Genomic DNA, 15,304 nt, shown 5'->3' on the forward strand with positions numbered 1-15,304 from the left:
TTCTTAAAAACACATCAGATTATGTAAGATTTTATTCAGCAGCTGTGTGTGACTGACTGCATTATCACTTGCCATCAGCAGGGGGTGTTTGTGTCATAACATCTGCTTGCCATGTTCTTTCTATCTCCTGCTTAGCTCTTAAAAGCCATGTTAGAGACAGGGGACTCAGCACTACCCAGAGTTACTCAATCAATATATGTGCACAGTTAAAGGACGAAGCCACACAGTGTAATAAAAAAGCACTAAGCGTGATTTATCTGTTGGTGTTGAAACTATGCAGCCAATACTGAAAAACAAAAAGTACGAGTTCCGTAATGCAAGGCTTGTGTTTAGACATCTAGGGTGGAAAAGTGCATAGGAATTCTGCATATAATAATCCAGATTGACGTGTATTATTGAATTAACGAAGCAACACGATCAGGTAGCACTGTTTGCATTCCAGGGTAACAAAGACTTTGAATGAAGCAAAGGCTGTTATGAATACATCTTTCTCTTCTCCTTCCATGTCTCTCTCCCTCTGTCTCCCCTCTCTCTCTCTCTCTCTCTCTCTCTCTCTCTCTCTCTCTCTCTCTCTCTCTCTGCTGCCATATCCTTTTCCCTGCCATTCTCTGACTGTCTGGCACACATTTGTTTGATCTGTGTGTGTTTGTCTCTCTCTCAGTCACACAGACGTACACACAAGCATAAACACAGATGTCTAGACCTCACCAGCCACAGTTCGAGGTCACTACAGAACTGAAGACGTGTGTGCAGGCCCCTTCCTGAAGCTGTTCTCAGAAAGTTGAATTGATGGCCCTGTTTGTGTGTCCAGGCGCTGAACAGAGCAGTTCACTTCAGGGTTGGGGAAACAACCTGCCATTAACTACATCCAGTCAGTTCGGTCAGGCCGGTTCGATAGAGTCAGAGATCATCACCAAAAACATTGAGGCAACATGTAGAAAAGCCCAGAGGATACTACAGGTCACAAGAGATAGAAAAAGCTAGAAAACACACTAGTTCAGCCAAAGTCCACTGGTACCCTCTCACTTTCCCAATCACCCTGGGATGGATACACTCTCTCCCACCACTCCAATATGGAGATCCAAGCAAAAAGTTAATGGCAACTACTTTACCAGCCCTAATTTTCTCTTTAGGAGCACTGGGTCATGTCTAGAGAAGGAGCTTCAGCTCCAGAAGAGGAGCTCTAGAAAAAAGATCATGTGACCCTGCTCTCTCTCCTCTCGAGCTGTTCACTAGGCTATGTGTGAAGAAGGTCTGTACAAACAGCCCAAAAACACATGCTTTGACGCCCACACACACACACACACACACACACACACACACACACACACACACACACACACACACACACAAGCACCTGTATATAGGGAGCAGAGGAGGCAGTACAAGGTAATGTGTTTCACAGCTAACTACTCATGGTTTAAGCAGCCAATCTGGATCAGCCCCAGTCAGACCCGCGTGATGGAGCTAATGGGCCCCAGCTCATAGACGTCTCAACACATGCATTATACCCATTATATCCATTACATCCATTACAGCCACAAACATCTCCAAACCAAATTGAGTAGCTTTTTTTTTTTTTTTTTTAATTCAGATCGGAAATATGCCAACAGAGGCTTTTATCTTACGTAAACACAATACATGCAACTCTGCTCTTAAAACAAAGTGCAGCGGAGCAAAACGAAGCGCTCTGTGATTATATAAGACATTTCTGACTCCAAGCGTGACCTCCTGTCACTTCCTTATAAAGCAGGACTCCAGCAGTAATACTCTGTGCAGAGTGACTCAATCTCCTGCCCGCCGCCTCTTTCTCCGCTCAGGAAGCATGTTCGCTGAATGCGGCACCGCAGTGCATATGAAAACAAAACCCCAGATGACCCACAATGCACTGGGGTGCCTGCAGAGTTCAGACATAGAGCCCTAAAGGTTGTGAACCTGGTCAGTGTCGGTAGGCCAAGATCAAAGACTCACGTTCACGTGGAGAGTTCATCACATGACTTGGCTGGGTGCTCTGGAACAAGGTGTATGCATCTGACTTTTAAGACACTGCCCAGACCCTACTAACTGTTCCACTGAACCACTCAGTACTGTGCTACATCTTACGCAACTTACAAACACACACACACACACACACAAAGAGAGACAGAGATACCGATATATGAATAAACATTCACAAACATTATACAGTGAAAGGCGGAGGAGGAGAGCTTGCAAGTGTGCTTGATCCACACCCGTCACACTCATCACACTCATCACTGTCGTCACGGAGCTGTCTGTGTGCTTTACGGCTAAAGTTCCAGGCCGTCTGGTTGGGCTTGCAGCCTGGAACAGGGATGCTAAGGCCAGCAGTTCATCATGATGTCATGCGCTCAGCAAGTCTGCTCTCCACGATGACCGTAGCTTGTTTTCCAGCCTACAGGTTTGACCTTTGACCCGGTTTATGCCCTCAAGTGCTTACATTTGTGTTTATCGTCAACATCTGTTCCTCTTTTGGTGTGGGTCTGGACTGCTGATATGGGTCTGGTACCAACAGCATAGCACGTACAAGCTGACGGTCCTTGTCATGGTTTATGGTCTTATCATGATTTGAAGACCACTAAAATAGCATTGTTGCACACACTCACAAACTCACTCACTCACTCACACACACACACACTCACTCTCACACACACACACACACACACACACACACACACACACACACACACACACACACACACACACACACACACACGTTGTGGCACATCCACGGATGATTTCCCTTGACAGAGCAAGCCGGCTTGGTGATATCGAGGTCCTTTTAAGGTCAGGCCTGCCTTAGCCCACATGTCCCCTGGGAGGAATGACGGCAAATTCCCGCAGCTGTGTGCGTTTGTTTTTTTTAATGGAGAATGTGAAGAAGAGGTCCATGAATCAGGTCGACTTGTGAATGAGTGAATGTGTCATAAATGCCAAGCTAGTAAGGGATCTTGTAGAACTGGAGACATGTGGCTTGGTCACAGATGTTCGGCACACATGTTGAGATGGCTGTTACCATACCATGTCTTAAGTTGCGTCCATCAGCTGAAAGACTTCATTTCCCACGTGTCCCAGTTTATCTCAGCGTCTGGTGTCTGTCTGTTGTCACAACCATGTGGCTACTACAGGGCACTCCAAAGACATCAGACAGAAATCTAAACTAATTCTTTCAGTTTGTTTTGTTTTGTTTTCGTTTTCTTATGATAAATGACATTCTCTTTACATCTTCATGCCAGCTTTGCAAATCTAGCATTTATGGAAAATAAAAAACGTAAACAAATAACAAACTATTTTAGACAACTAAGTCAAAACATAAAACACTACAACGTTGTTTTTAAACATTTAGCTTTACGTTTTTGTTTTTTTTTTTTACATTTTTAAGCTTCTCCTTCTGGAAGTTTGTTTTTGAAGGTTTTCTTTTATAAGTAAAAAAAAAAAATGATGGAAAAGACCAAATATTCTCAGCACAACATGCAGCCACACACCAACCACAAGGTCATTATCTTACGCAAAGGAATCATTAAAAGACATGAACATAATTACACATAAGTATGAAAATGTCATGGAAAAACTGTCACATGCAAGCAGAGGCGGAGTGGCTAATCGGGAGGTTCGGGAGGATTCCCGATGGGCCGGCTCATGTCAGTCTCTAGTTTGGGCCGATTGGGAGGGGAAAATCATTTTGGGCCAGATTTGGGCATGAAACTCCCGGGCTGAAAAAGTGTCCCACTCCGGCCCAAGACTCAATCATCTATGAGAAAACTACATTTCCCAGAAAACTCTTGAGCAATTACTGAATTGCTCACAGTCTAAATCATACTGTGTTCCCATGACTGTTCTCCTGTTGCACTTGCATCTTAGCACAAAGTTATGCCACCTTTTCAGTTCTTAATAACATCCTTCTAGCTGGGCTTGTGATCCTAAGGAAACTGAAGGACTGCCCATCCCCAAGCAAGCCCATACTGTATCCTGTTATTGTGATCCTAAGCTGTTGATCTCAACAGTCACCGTGCAGGAAAGACAGGCCGCCGTCTACGCAGTCACCCGGGCCGGGACCCGTTAGGAAAGATCCGACAAATGATCTGAGACAAACTGGAGGCTTGGCCTAGGCCTCATGGGTGGGCCCGCGTATGATGGAGGGAGGAGAAATACGAACGCGTACGCGAGTGCAGTAGGCGTAGAGAGAGAGAGCTTGCAGAGGGGACCGAGCCCTGCACGGGCGTTGGGGAAGGCGAAAAAGCGGGGGGGCTGGTCCTCGTCTGGTTGTGATTTAGGGAATGTTGGCACCATCCCATGATTCCACTGCAGCCACCAGAAGGCATCTCGGTCCTAATCTTTAGCAGATGGCCGATCTCCCGCGCCTGCGACGTTCGCTGCAGTGCCGCAAGGTGAGGCCTCACAAGCCCGGAGCCTCCGCTCACAGCGCGGGCCCGACACCGACGGGCCTCTTAAATCACATTAGCCTAACCGAGGCCTGCGTCTTAACACACAGCCCACCAGGCCACGAGCTCCTTTCCCGGCCAAAGCAGGCGCGACTCCATAACCGTTAAACAGTCGTCGGAGATTAAATCCGCAACTTCGCAGGGACCCGAACCTGCGTAAACCAGTGATGATGGTTATGAAGGGAAGCAGGTGGGCTCGGCGGACGGCTGAAGCATGCAGACGTTACTCCAGGCGATGTTTGTACGACACGGCACTTGGTGGTGCAATCCATCTAAGTGGTCTTATTTGGAATACACCCTTCAACTGCCTCCTCACCTCTTAACTACATCATTCTGCACGGCGGTGTAGCATCCAGACATATGGTGCAAGCTCTGTGCTGGGTGTACTCACAAAGCTCCTTTTGTTCCCTGATACTTACGGAAAATAGGGAAGTGCACGCAAACGTTTTCTAGGGAAAATAGCTACAGCTCGGATCAGCAGGCTCGCTCCGCTCTGTATTCGGGCTTCAGAGGGCACCGATACGTTCTCACGTGCATGTGGGAAGTTGCTCCGGGCAACAGCGTGATTTTCTCTGTGGCACATTAGCAGCGGCCCACATCCCTTCCCCGGTCTGATTAGGCCAATCTGATTATCGGCGCAGGCCACGCAGTTACAGGGTGTGGTTCATTAACCTCCAGCTTCACGGCCAATCTGATAAAGGTGCCGCCAGCTCAACCTGTCGAGACGCAGCCGTGCTGACACCAGCTGGCCAGTCAAAACTCACGGTTCACGTCTCACCGGTGGAGGCGGTTTCCCACCGGATTTCTGCAGATCTCCAGCTGAAGGGATGGATCATTAGCGCTTTTAAAACCTGACATGGTCATGCATCAGACGTTATTCCCACCTATTTAAAGCATCAGTCAAATAAAAGTACATGTGGCCCAAGAGGTTACCACTGATACTACACAGGCTAGTGACGCTAATGCAGATGCTTTGGCTGAACTGAACTGATGGGGCTGAGACAACACGGGCATCTAAAGAAGTAGGACAAGGGAGACAGCTATTCTGAAGACAAACACAGGCTTTGATTCATGTGTATGGTAACCTTGCTATTTCTGTTGTCTAAAGCATTTCACCAGCGTGTCCTGGCTCAATTTGGAAACATGATCGCCATCTTGATTTGATGCATTAAATAAGCTTTCTGTCCAAGTCCAGCTAAACAGGACCAAATAAGGTTGCCGACGGTTACCTTTCCTGTATCGCTGCCCTCTCTCAGGGCAGCCCTGAGACTTCCGCTCTGAGCCGTCTGGATCCCACCGAGACCGGCCTGCTGAAGCCTGCTCCCCACCCACAACCAGATCGTTGGTGCCCTCAGAGTTCTACAACACACACACACACACACACACACACACACACCCAGACACACACATGAAAGCACAACCACATGAATACATGAACACATCTGCAAATCCAGAAGCATGCCACGTTTGAGCTAATGAGTTCTCCATGTGGACTTCACAGCAGGAACAGAAAGACCAGATTCCCTCTTTGCTCCTGCACCTTTGCTGCATTTGAGGTTTAAATGTTCACAACATGGTGAAGAACACACACACACAGAAAATGCGACAGGGGTCAGCATTTGGCACTCAATAGAGAAATCTGTTACAGCGATTCTGTGATCTGTGAAGAATAAATGCTGTGATCATCTTTAACCAAAGCCTAAATGCTTAAATCAACAGCTTAAAATTCCTCTTGCAAATAATTTCCTCAACAGACATTATTCTGGCAAAGGTAGTGGAACTGTAAGTGTTTAATAGTGGTGCTTTAAATCTGTTTTATTGCAGGCCTTGAAGGTAGTGCCTTGTACAGAGAGAGAGTAGAGATTGACATTTTGCTAATCTAACCCATTTATTTTACACTTGTCTTTCTCTGTTCTAGTCATGTGTGCTGCTCTTCCTTTATTAAGCTATCAGCATCATATATTCATTTCTGCATTACAATTTGTTCACGATTTGAGAGCAGGGGAGAGAGAGAGAGAGAGAGAGAGAGAGAGAGAGAGAGAGAGAGAGAGAGAGAGAGCCCAGATTCCAGCATGACAGCTGTGGTGAGCAGCTAGGCCTGCATGGTTCTCGTGTTTACTGGGTCATGTCAAAATCAGCCTTGCTCTTGCAGGACATCCAGAAATTCCTCTGAAGAACTGCGTGGAGAGCAACCCCACCATTTGTCACAGTAACCAGTCACACACACACACACACACACACACACACACACACACACACACACACACACACACAGCCCCACTTTTTAACCCTCTGAACTCTCTAGACTGCTTTACTTTTCTTATTACTATTGTCTCTCCTCTCCCTTCTGATTGGATCTGTCCTGAGGGAAACGGGCCAATATCAATATTACAGTAACTGTGTTCTGGTAACTTTTGTTAAATTCCACGTTTGTCTGGTAAACAGGACGAGGACAAGCTGTGTATTTTTTTTGTTTTGTTCTATGATTCTCTTATCTCCCTACGCCCCCCTCCACATGCACCCTCGCACACACAAACACACCAAAATATACAAAGACAAAATCTCATCCCTTCATCTCCAGAGTTTGTTTGTAAATAGGCACTGTGCAGCCCATTTTAGTGAATGGTTTGTCATGCCAAGCAGGCTACTGGCATAGCAGATATTGTCAGAACTGCCCACAAATGGAGTTTTTGTTTTTTTATCATACGAAACAAAAACAGTGACACATGTGTCCCCTTTGACTTTAGTCATGGTCTAGTCTTAACATGTAGGTAATTAGTTACACAGGTGTGAGGAGATGTTATTCAAAACCAGATCAGAGTAAATTTACATCAGCAGTAAATAACTGGAACATTAAAAGCAGACCTGTGGTTTTTGTAATTCCAACATTTTTGTAATGCCTACAAACACCAGTAAGCACATGACATCATTTTCAACACTCACTGCCCAACCATCAGCATTCATCTTTTGAAATCAATGCCCTTTCACAAAGTCTGTAAACAAGCTGGATAGCAAAGTGAGTAAGTAAACAAACATGCAAGCTGTGGTTAGCCCGCTGTCAGGAGCCAAGACCACGCAGGCCCTCACCCACTGCTGCTCGGGCATAGCCAGAGAGCTCAGCATGTCTGCCATGGCGCCAAAGATCTGGTCAGTGCGTCCCTGGTTCTTCTGGAGTGCTTTCATTTTGCACCAGCAGCGCTCCGCTCTGCGCGACCCCCTCTGCTCGTGTTCCTGCCGCATTCCAGGTCCCGCCTCCCTCCAGGTCCCGCCTCCTCACAGGTCCCGCCTCCTTCCAGGGGTGGGCGATGGCCCGGCACTGAGATGTTGCAGGGACGCTCTGATTCCAGAAGTGTGCGGAACGCTTCACTCTGGACGGACACGGACCGGCTTTTTCGCTGCGCACACCAGCGCTTTCATCTGCCTCTGAGCAGAGATGAATGGTTCCCTTCAGGTTGGTCCCCAGTCCAGCACTGTTCCCTCATGTGAAGTCCCTTCACACAGTAACCACACCTTTTGCTTCTTCATCCATTGTGGGTGCTATATGATTCACTGGTGACAAGCGTCCCGCGCTGCTTTGATGTGCACATCTTGGCCTGTTGGGGCCTTTCTTACAATGCGAGCACTTAGCATCTAACGTCTCTGACATCTCACTTTCATTGGCTGTCTGCGTTTACCGCCCCTCCAGAAGTCCTCTCCTCCCCCCAGCTCCACGCCGCTCTCTTGCACAAGACCTTGTTTCTGAGAGAGACTTTATTTTCTCTCCTCCTCTCCTCCTTCTGCGCTCTGCACAGTCCTTGGTCATCGTCACCCCTCCTAATCCCAGTGAGGAGCACATGGTTTGTGTGATCTCCAAATAAGGCAGCTGGTGTTGACAAAAGGGAGCAGGGCACCTCTGCCTCCAGACAAAGCTGTCAGTCTAGCGTCTAGTGTTTAAACTTGCTCCAGAAGCAGGAGGCCAGCGTGCGCCATCTACTGAACAACACTGCCCAGCCCGCCGTAATGACAAGTTTGTTATATATATATATATATTGTTATTTATTTATATATATATATATATATATAAAGAGAGAGAGAGAGAATGTTTGTGTGTGTGTGTGTGTGTGTGTGTGTGTGTGTGTGTGTGTGTGTGTGCATGTGTGTGCGTGTGTGTGCATTTGCGGGTGGGCTTGGCTGTAAGTATGAGCTCTGCTGTGATAAGCAGACATATACATTCCACAGTCTGCTGCTCATTCACTGCTCATCTGGCCCAAAGTCATGACACACATCCAAGGAATTACAAATGTTAGTGTGACGCTCTCTTTCGGTGCCAGAACCAGACCTGGGATGGTCAAATTTTGGTCTGACTCTTCCTGCAGACAAATTCTCAGAAGATGATGTACGTTTGTGGGCTTTCATGAAGAGAACTGCAGCTGCAAGAAGGAGCGTAAAGAGAACTGAACTAATCCGCTCCAGTTGTTCCGAGCTGGAGGGGAGACGTGTTAAGATGGCTCATGGAAACACTGCCAAGAGTCTAATAATAGCTTAGCACATGGCTGCGTTCATAACGGGCACTGAGTCTATACTTAGAGCACAGCAGTCTACCCCCCCCCCCCACCCCTCACTTCATTCTGTACCTCTGTGTACCACTATGAAAGAGGATGAAAGTAGTGTACCACCATGAAAGACTGTCTCATACAGTCTGATACAGTCTGATACAGTCTGATTCTACAAGATCATCTGCCATATCTCTTTCACCAGAAGGAAAAAGATTCCCTTTGCCAAAACACTAATTCAAGATATTTAATCTAATCAGCAAACAATGGATCTGTTTTGTTGCAAAATAATATGAATACTTTACTGTCCATCAAATTGTTTATTGCTGTTTGTTGATAATAATAACTGTTTATCAAATAAATAGTTTATCATATGTTGCAATGGGATTCCATTAAACCTGTGTCAGTACAAGAGCTATTTTAGTTACACTTAACTGGTAATTGTGTGCTATTGCCCCCTCCTGGCAAAATGAGTAGAAACACACATTATTCAGAGTATATTAAGGGCGTACTCACACTAGGCTCTGTGATCCGGGCCCGGGCACGGTTCCCTGCCGAAGCACGGTTCGTTTGGCTAGTGTGAGCGCTCCAACGGTGCCCGGGCCCGGATCAGTTAACCGTGCTTGGGCCCGCTTGAAGAGGTGGGCCAGGGCACGATTCGCTTCTAGTGTGAGCGCTATCCGTGCCCGGGCCCGCTTGGTGCCTCGTGTGATTTCGCTGGAACTCAAACATGACGTCAGTGATGCGACGCTCACGTTAAACAGTCATAGCGGCAAAGCGATTAGCAGACAATCGTGTTAAATTATCGATAAATCTGTGCTTGCATCGTGTTTCTGCACTCCCAAAACGACTCCAAAAATACAATAAACAGAGAATCTTGAACTCCATAGTGTTGTGCGAGCGCGCTTTTTTTCCAAATAAAGTCACGTTGTGATGACGTAAGCATGCTCGGGCCGGGTTGATGAAGCCAGTGTGAGTGCAGGCCAGAGGGGGAGTGGGGAGGAGGGATAACCGGGCCCCAGCACGGAACCAGCAAACCGTGCCTAGTGTGAGTACGCCCTTAGATAGCTGCAATGACCCCCAAGGCAACCCCACATTTTGGTTTAGCTCCTTTAGACGCACCATGAAGAGGCCTAGCTGAAATCCCATCTTCCAGACACTCTGGCTTGTTTTGTGAAAATTTAAACATTAAAATATCAGCTACATGCTCACTTATGTCCATGGACAAAATTTTGATTTCATAAGTGGGGGGACACAATAGGCTTGAGAACTGGGGTGCGGGGGGGTCGCTTGATTCGTCGCTATTTAAATATTTGTTTTTAACCGTAAAAACTGCAGGGCACCAAAACCGGCTTTTGAAAATTACGTCCGTGGTTCCAGAGCTTCAGCCTGCTTAGGACTAGGTTCTCCCACACGGCCACTGATTCTAAAGAGTACAACAGCACTGTGAAGCGATTCTTTGCTTTGGGCATTTGTACTTGTAGCATTTATAGGTAATAGGTGAGAGTCACTCTCAGAACCTTTGGTCGTTCTTAGCAAGTGTTTGACATAAACTCAAAGATCCTCAGAGTAGTTTTTGAAAGGGTTCAGTAGTAGAGGACACCGAACTGTTGGGGCCTGACGTTAAGTCAAAATGTCAGTAAACACATTTTTTTTACAATGACAAAAGTATAGCTATCCTTTGTTATTATATTGGACGACAGAGAATAATGTATTACTGCCAAAATATATCCATATGCCTGGATGACGTTGCTTGCTATCCAGCTAGCTAGATATCCAAGACCAACTGCATGTTGATGATATCATAATTACTGTTGTTAAATATTATGAACCGAATAGGTTCTGATTAAATATGTTCTGGCTAATTTAAATCAATACAAGATTTTAGGAAATATTTTGGAGTCGTCTGGCAGCAGATTAATCAGATCTCAAAAACATTCCATCAAAACTGCCAACGGCTAACAAATTAGTTTTTGAAATAAAAAAAATGCGACATAAGGTGACGTTTACGTTGACTCAAATCAACCAATGACAAGCATTGAACAAAAGTACTTTATCTTTCATGAAGCGGGACGATGCATTTGATTGTGGGCGTGGCTAAGTCCAACCGTTTGAATGACTCCAACTGTCACTGTTGAAATTTACAGCGCAAACATTTTATAACGTCAATTCCATTTATTCAACCACATCGACCAATATTATCAGACAAATTAAAATTTCAACTTTTAGACGACGACTGTTCGATTGTGACTACACCCAAAAGCTTTAAAAATGGTAAGTTGTGAATTTTGTAGACAGGTTATTTAGCTAATATAACGTTGCTAATAACGTATTTATGCTAACCTAGCTTTAGATTGTAAACGTGTGAGTGGTTTCGCTAGACCCTAGTTAGCTCCCAAGTTTTATCCAAGCATAAGGCATTGCTAATTTAACCACTGTATTAAATGTGGGTAGCTTTAGTTTAGTTTAGATAGCTGGCAAGTTAACGTTAACTAGTTATGTAGTATCTAAGCTGCTTGTTGGACTTTAAATGTACATTTTCCGCCTCCCTCCGTACAGCGCGAATGCATTTCGATCCACGTTGGGCAGGCAGGCGTACAGATAGGAAATGCTTGCTGGGAATTGTATTGTCTTGAACATGGTATACAGCCCGACGGCCAAATGCCAAGTGATAAAACCATCGGAGGGGGAGACGACTCATTTAACACGTTTTTCAGCGAGACGGGCGCGGGGAAGCATGTGCCCCGAGCGGTGTTCGTTGATCTTGAACCAACCGTTGTTGGTAAGGATAACTTACGCGCATACATTTTTTAGAATGGTATTAAAAATATTATAAAAACTAAATATATAAAAAATAAATATAAAAAACGATTTATTAAAAAATAGTTATACATCAATATTCCTGTTGTTTTAAGGTTTTCAGTATATAAATCCAAAGATTCCTATATGTGCTAGCACAGCAGATGAATGACATCCGTCTAAAAACGAGTATTGCGCTGCCACTATATATATATTTAAAATTTTATTAGAGAGGGAGAGAGGCAGAACCTTACTCTTTAGTGAAACTACAAAAATCTTGCTCAATGAATCCAAACCATAGACCGTATATATAAAGCGCCGCCCCCCCCACACACAACACAGCTAGTTGCTCGCTGTGTGCGGGGGGCTTTAGTGGACTTGACGCCAAGGGGTGGAAAGTGTATTCTCCGTTTATTAGCTGGCCGCTAGTGGCTGGCTGCAGTGTAACTTTTAGCCCCGCTCATTCCATGTAAGTGAATGAATGACGACAAACTGAATTTATGTTACACATCAAAGTTTTTTTGGGCTGTCAAATCCCCTTCCGTTACTATCTCTACCATTGCTTTTCATTACAATAAACGGGTTTTACAGGTGTCACATAAAGGGATGTGTCTATGAAGTGATTGACGTCTAGATTTCGTGAATGCTTTCGACAGTATAATTCTTAAACTTCACTTGACATCAGTAGTAAACTTCGTTTTTACCTTAAGTGTGGGTTACCAACACTTTTGACATTTTAATTAATGTCATGTTCAGCAGTAAGTTGTTTTAACAGACCTTTAGATTCAAGGTCTTTCGGTAAGTGGCTCAGTTTGATATTTGACTGACTAGCTAGCTAACTAAATCCCCTCACGTTAGCAAACTATGCTAGCTAGCAAATTGGATTGACTGAAGTTGAAGACCTTCAAATTTAGACTTATTCAAACTAAATATTCTTTGGTGTTTTAAACTTTAATTAAGGGTCTTAATTTTTCCAAAATTGATAGACCCCGTGGACACCCTGTACAACCACAAAATAAAGATAAACACTATTATGGTAATGATATCTGAAACACTTACTTTAACTATAGACACTTAGTCATTGGCCAGAGGAGGATGGGGGTGTGTGTGTGTGTGTGTCCCCGAGTCTTGGTTCCTCATAGTGGTGGGCGTATCCTAACAAATGTGATGGAGGTTAAGGCAGAGATAGTCCCACCTACAGTCCAAGACCCATGACTGCTATCTTGGTGGCTTCAAAAATTCACAATGGGAGTCGGTGGTGATGTACCGTCCATATGCTGTAATATGTAGTAAAGGTGCAACAATATTACTTTTGAAGAATATGTATGCATATTATTTATGTTGAATTATTGGTCGTCATGCACTTCTCAAAAGCGATATCTGATGGGGCCAGATACACGCATAAATTGTGTGTGTGTGTGTGTGTGTGTGTGACAGAGGTCCTTCATCAGCTGTGCAAGTAAAGTGCTTCTGAATTAAGTGTGTGTGTGTGTGTGTGTGTGTGTGTGTGTGTGTGTGTGTGTGTGTGTGTGTGTGTGTGTTTATATGTACAGTATGTATATGACAATGTAAAAGCATGGCTTTGTTTTTTTTGTCCATTTAAAGACGAGGTTCGCACAGGTACCTACAGGCAGCTGTTTCACCCTGAGCAGCTTATTACTGGAAAGGAAGACGCCGCCAACAACTATGCAAGAGGCCACTACACCATTGGTAAAGAAATTGTTGACCTGGTGCTTGATCGCGTTCGTAAACTGGTAAGGTTCATTTCTTCACTCGTGACATTCTAGAAGACATTTTGTTGTCCTCCAAAGTGTGAGTTTAAAATAGTGTTCTGCACCTTCTCTCCCTTCATCCTCCGCTGAACACTGTTAGTGTGATCAGTGCACCGGGCTCCAGGGCTTCCTCATATTCCACAGCTTTGGGGGTGGTACGGGCTCAGGGTTCACATCCCTCCTGATGGAGAGACTGTCTGTAGACTACGGCAAGAAATCCAAACTTGAATTTGCTATTTACCCTGCACCTCAGGTATCAGGCCACATTCACGTCAGGCAGCGTGCATATTTGATTGTGTTTAAAACTGCTTTATATATTTGTGAAGAAAAAATAAATAAATATAAATAATATATTAATTTTCTTTAAATGTAGTTCTGCATTTACTTTGGAAGCAACATTGTTTGACATTTGTGGTATTTCACCTTAAAATGCAAGTCCTTCTGCAAATATGATGACCGTTTAAAGAGCTTCATCTTTTAGGTTTCCACAGCAGTAGTAGAACCCTACAATTCCATCCTGACCACTCACACCACACTTGAGCACTCCGACTGCGCTTTCATGGTGGACAACGAGGCCACCTACGACATCTGCCGCCGTAACCTGGACATTGATCGGCCCACGTACACCAACCTCAACAGGCTCATCGGTCAGATTGTCTCTTCCATCACGGCTTCACTTCGCTTCGATGGCGCCCTCAATGTCGACCTGACTGAGTTCCAGACCAACTTGGTCCCTTATCCACGAATCCACTTCCCACTCGTCACATACGCGCCGGTCATCTCTGCGGAGAAAGCGTACCATGAGCAGCTCTCTGTTGGGGAAATTACCAACGCGTGCTTTGAGCCTGCCAATCAGATGGTCAAGTGTGACCCTCGTCACGGAAAGTATATGGCCTGTTGCATGCTGTACCGTGGTGATGTCGTTCCTAAAGACGTCAATGCTGCCATCGCCACCATCAAAACCAAGAGGACCATTCAGTTTGTTGACTGGTGCCCCACAGGCTTCAAGGTAAATTTATTTAAGGAGGTCCACTAGTGAAGATGTCATTGCCAATTACAAAATGTTTGATAACCAATGTGTTTCTATTTTTGAGTGAGGAGTGTGGAGTTGTGTTTATTTCTGAAAGTTGCATAGAATTGTTAACAAACACTGCTGACGTTACCAGGTCGGGATCAATTACCAGCCACCAACTGTGGTTCCTGGGGGCGACCTTGCCAAAGTCCAGAGGGCGGTCTGCATGCTGAGCAACACCACTGCTATCGCTGAGGCCTGGGCCCGCCTCGATCACAAGTTTGATCTGATGTATGCAAAGAGAGCTTTTGTGCATTGGTATGTGGGAGAGGGGATGGAGGAAGGAGAGTTTTCTGAGGCACGTGAAGATTTGGCTGCTCTGGAGAAAGATTATGAGGAGGTGGGTGTCGACTCGGTTGAAGGAGAGGCAGAGGAAGGAGAGGAGTAGAAGTTGTTCAATCTTTATTATTAATAAATGTTTGGTATCTTCCACAGATATATTATTTACTTATTCAAAACACAATTCAAATCAATTTCCCCCACAGTATTATTTTTCTCCCTTATGTTGCTGATGGTCGTACTCATATGTGCTGCATCTCGTTTTTGTTTTGTTTTTAAACTGCAAGTGTATCTACAACTGTGTTGGTAGTGTCTGTGCTTTCTGTACATTTTGATAAAACACTCTACAAAGTCATTTTGAGAGGTGCTTTTCTTACTAAATAAAAATGA

General features: G+C 44.9%; 2 protein-coding genes across 4 annotated transcripts in view; one reads left to right on the forward strand and one right to left on the reverse strand.

Moving 5' to 3' along the window:
* The window catches only part of arhgef25a (Rho guanine nucleotide exchange factor (GEF) 25a), a 50,121-nt gene extending 41,915 nt beyond the window's left edge, over positions 1-8,206 (reverse strand). The window contains exons 1-2 of one of the 2 annotated variants that reach the window (XM_077018529.1): positions 7,548-8,206; positions 5,690-5,819 (exon numbers count right to left, since the gene is read on the reverse strand). In XM_077018529.1, coding sequence (XP_076874644.1) covers positions 5,690-5,819; positions 7,548-7,700 — 283 coding nt within the window. In that variant the 5' untranslated portion in view covers positions 7,701-8,206. The remainder of the gene's footprint in view (positions 1-5,689; positions 5,820-7,547) is intronic. The other variant, XM_077018528.1, reaches the window with a different exon arrangement.
* A 2,839-nt stretch (positions 8,207-11,045) lies between these two features.
* LOC143525058 (tubulin alpha chain, testis-specific) lies at positions 11,046-15,269 on the forward strand. Of its 2 annotated transcripts, XM_077018540.1 has the most exons (6): positions 11,046-11,266; positions 11,552-11,774; positions 13,397-13,545; positions 13,664-13,816; positions 14,045-14,572; positions 14,730-15,269. In XM_077018540.1, the coding sequence occupies exons 1-6, from the start codon at positions 11,264-11,266 to the stop codon at positions 15,021-15,023; spliced, it is 1,350 nt and encodes a 449-aa protein (XP_076874655.1). In that variant the 5' UTR covers positions 11,046-11,263; the 3' UTR covers positions 15,024-15,269. The 2 variants fall into 2 exon arrangements, with proteins under 2 accessions (XP_076874655.1, XP_076874656.1); XM_077018541.1 differs by lacking the exon at positions 11,552-11,774 and having other exon boundaries at positions 11,132-11,266.
* The last annotated feature ends 35 nt before the right edge of the window (positions 15,270-15,304 follow it).

The sequence above is a fragment of the Brachyhypopomus gauderio genome, chromosome 10, assembly GCF_052324685.1.
Source record: "Brachyhypopomus gauderio isolate BG-103 chromosome 10, BGAUD_0.2, whole genome shotgun sequence".
NCBI classification, from domain to species: Eukaryota; Metazoa; Chordata; class Actinopteri; order Gymnotiformes; family Hypopomidae; genus Brachyhypopomus; species Brachyhypopomus gauderio.

What these genes read in the sequence shown, in the direction of transcription:
- LOC143525058 (XM_077018540.1), top strand. An exon ending in TCTTGAACCAACCGTTGTTG is followed by an intron (nt 11,775 to 13,396) that starts GTAAGGATAACT and finishes GTCCATTTAAAG; the next exon opens with ACGAGGTTCGCACAGGTACC. An exon ending in CTATTTACCCTGCACCTCAG is followed by an intron (nt 13,817 to 14,044) that starts GTATCAGGCCAC and finishes TTCATCTTTTAG; the next exon opens with GTTTCCACAGCAGTAGTAGA.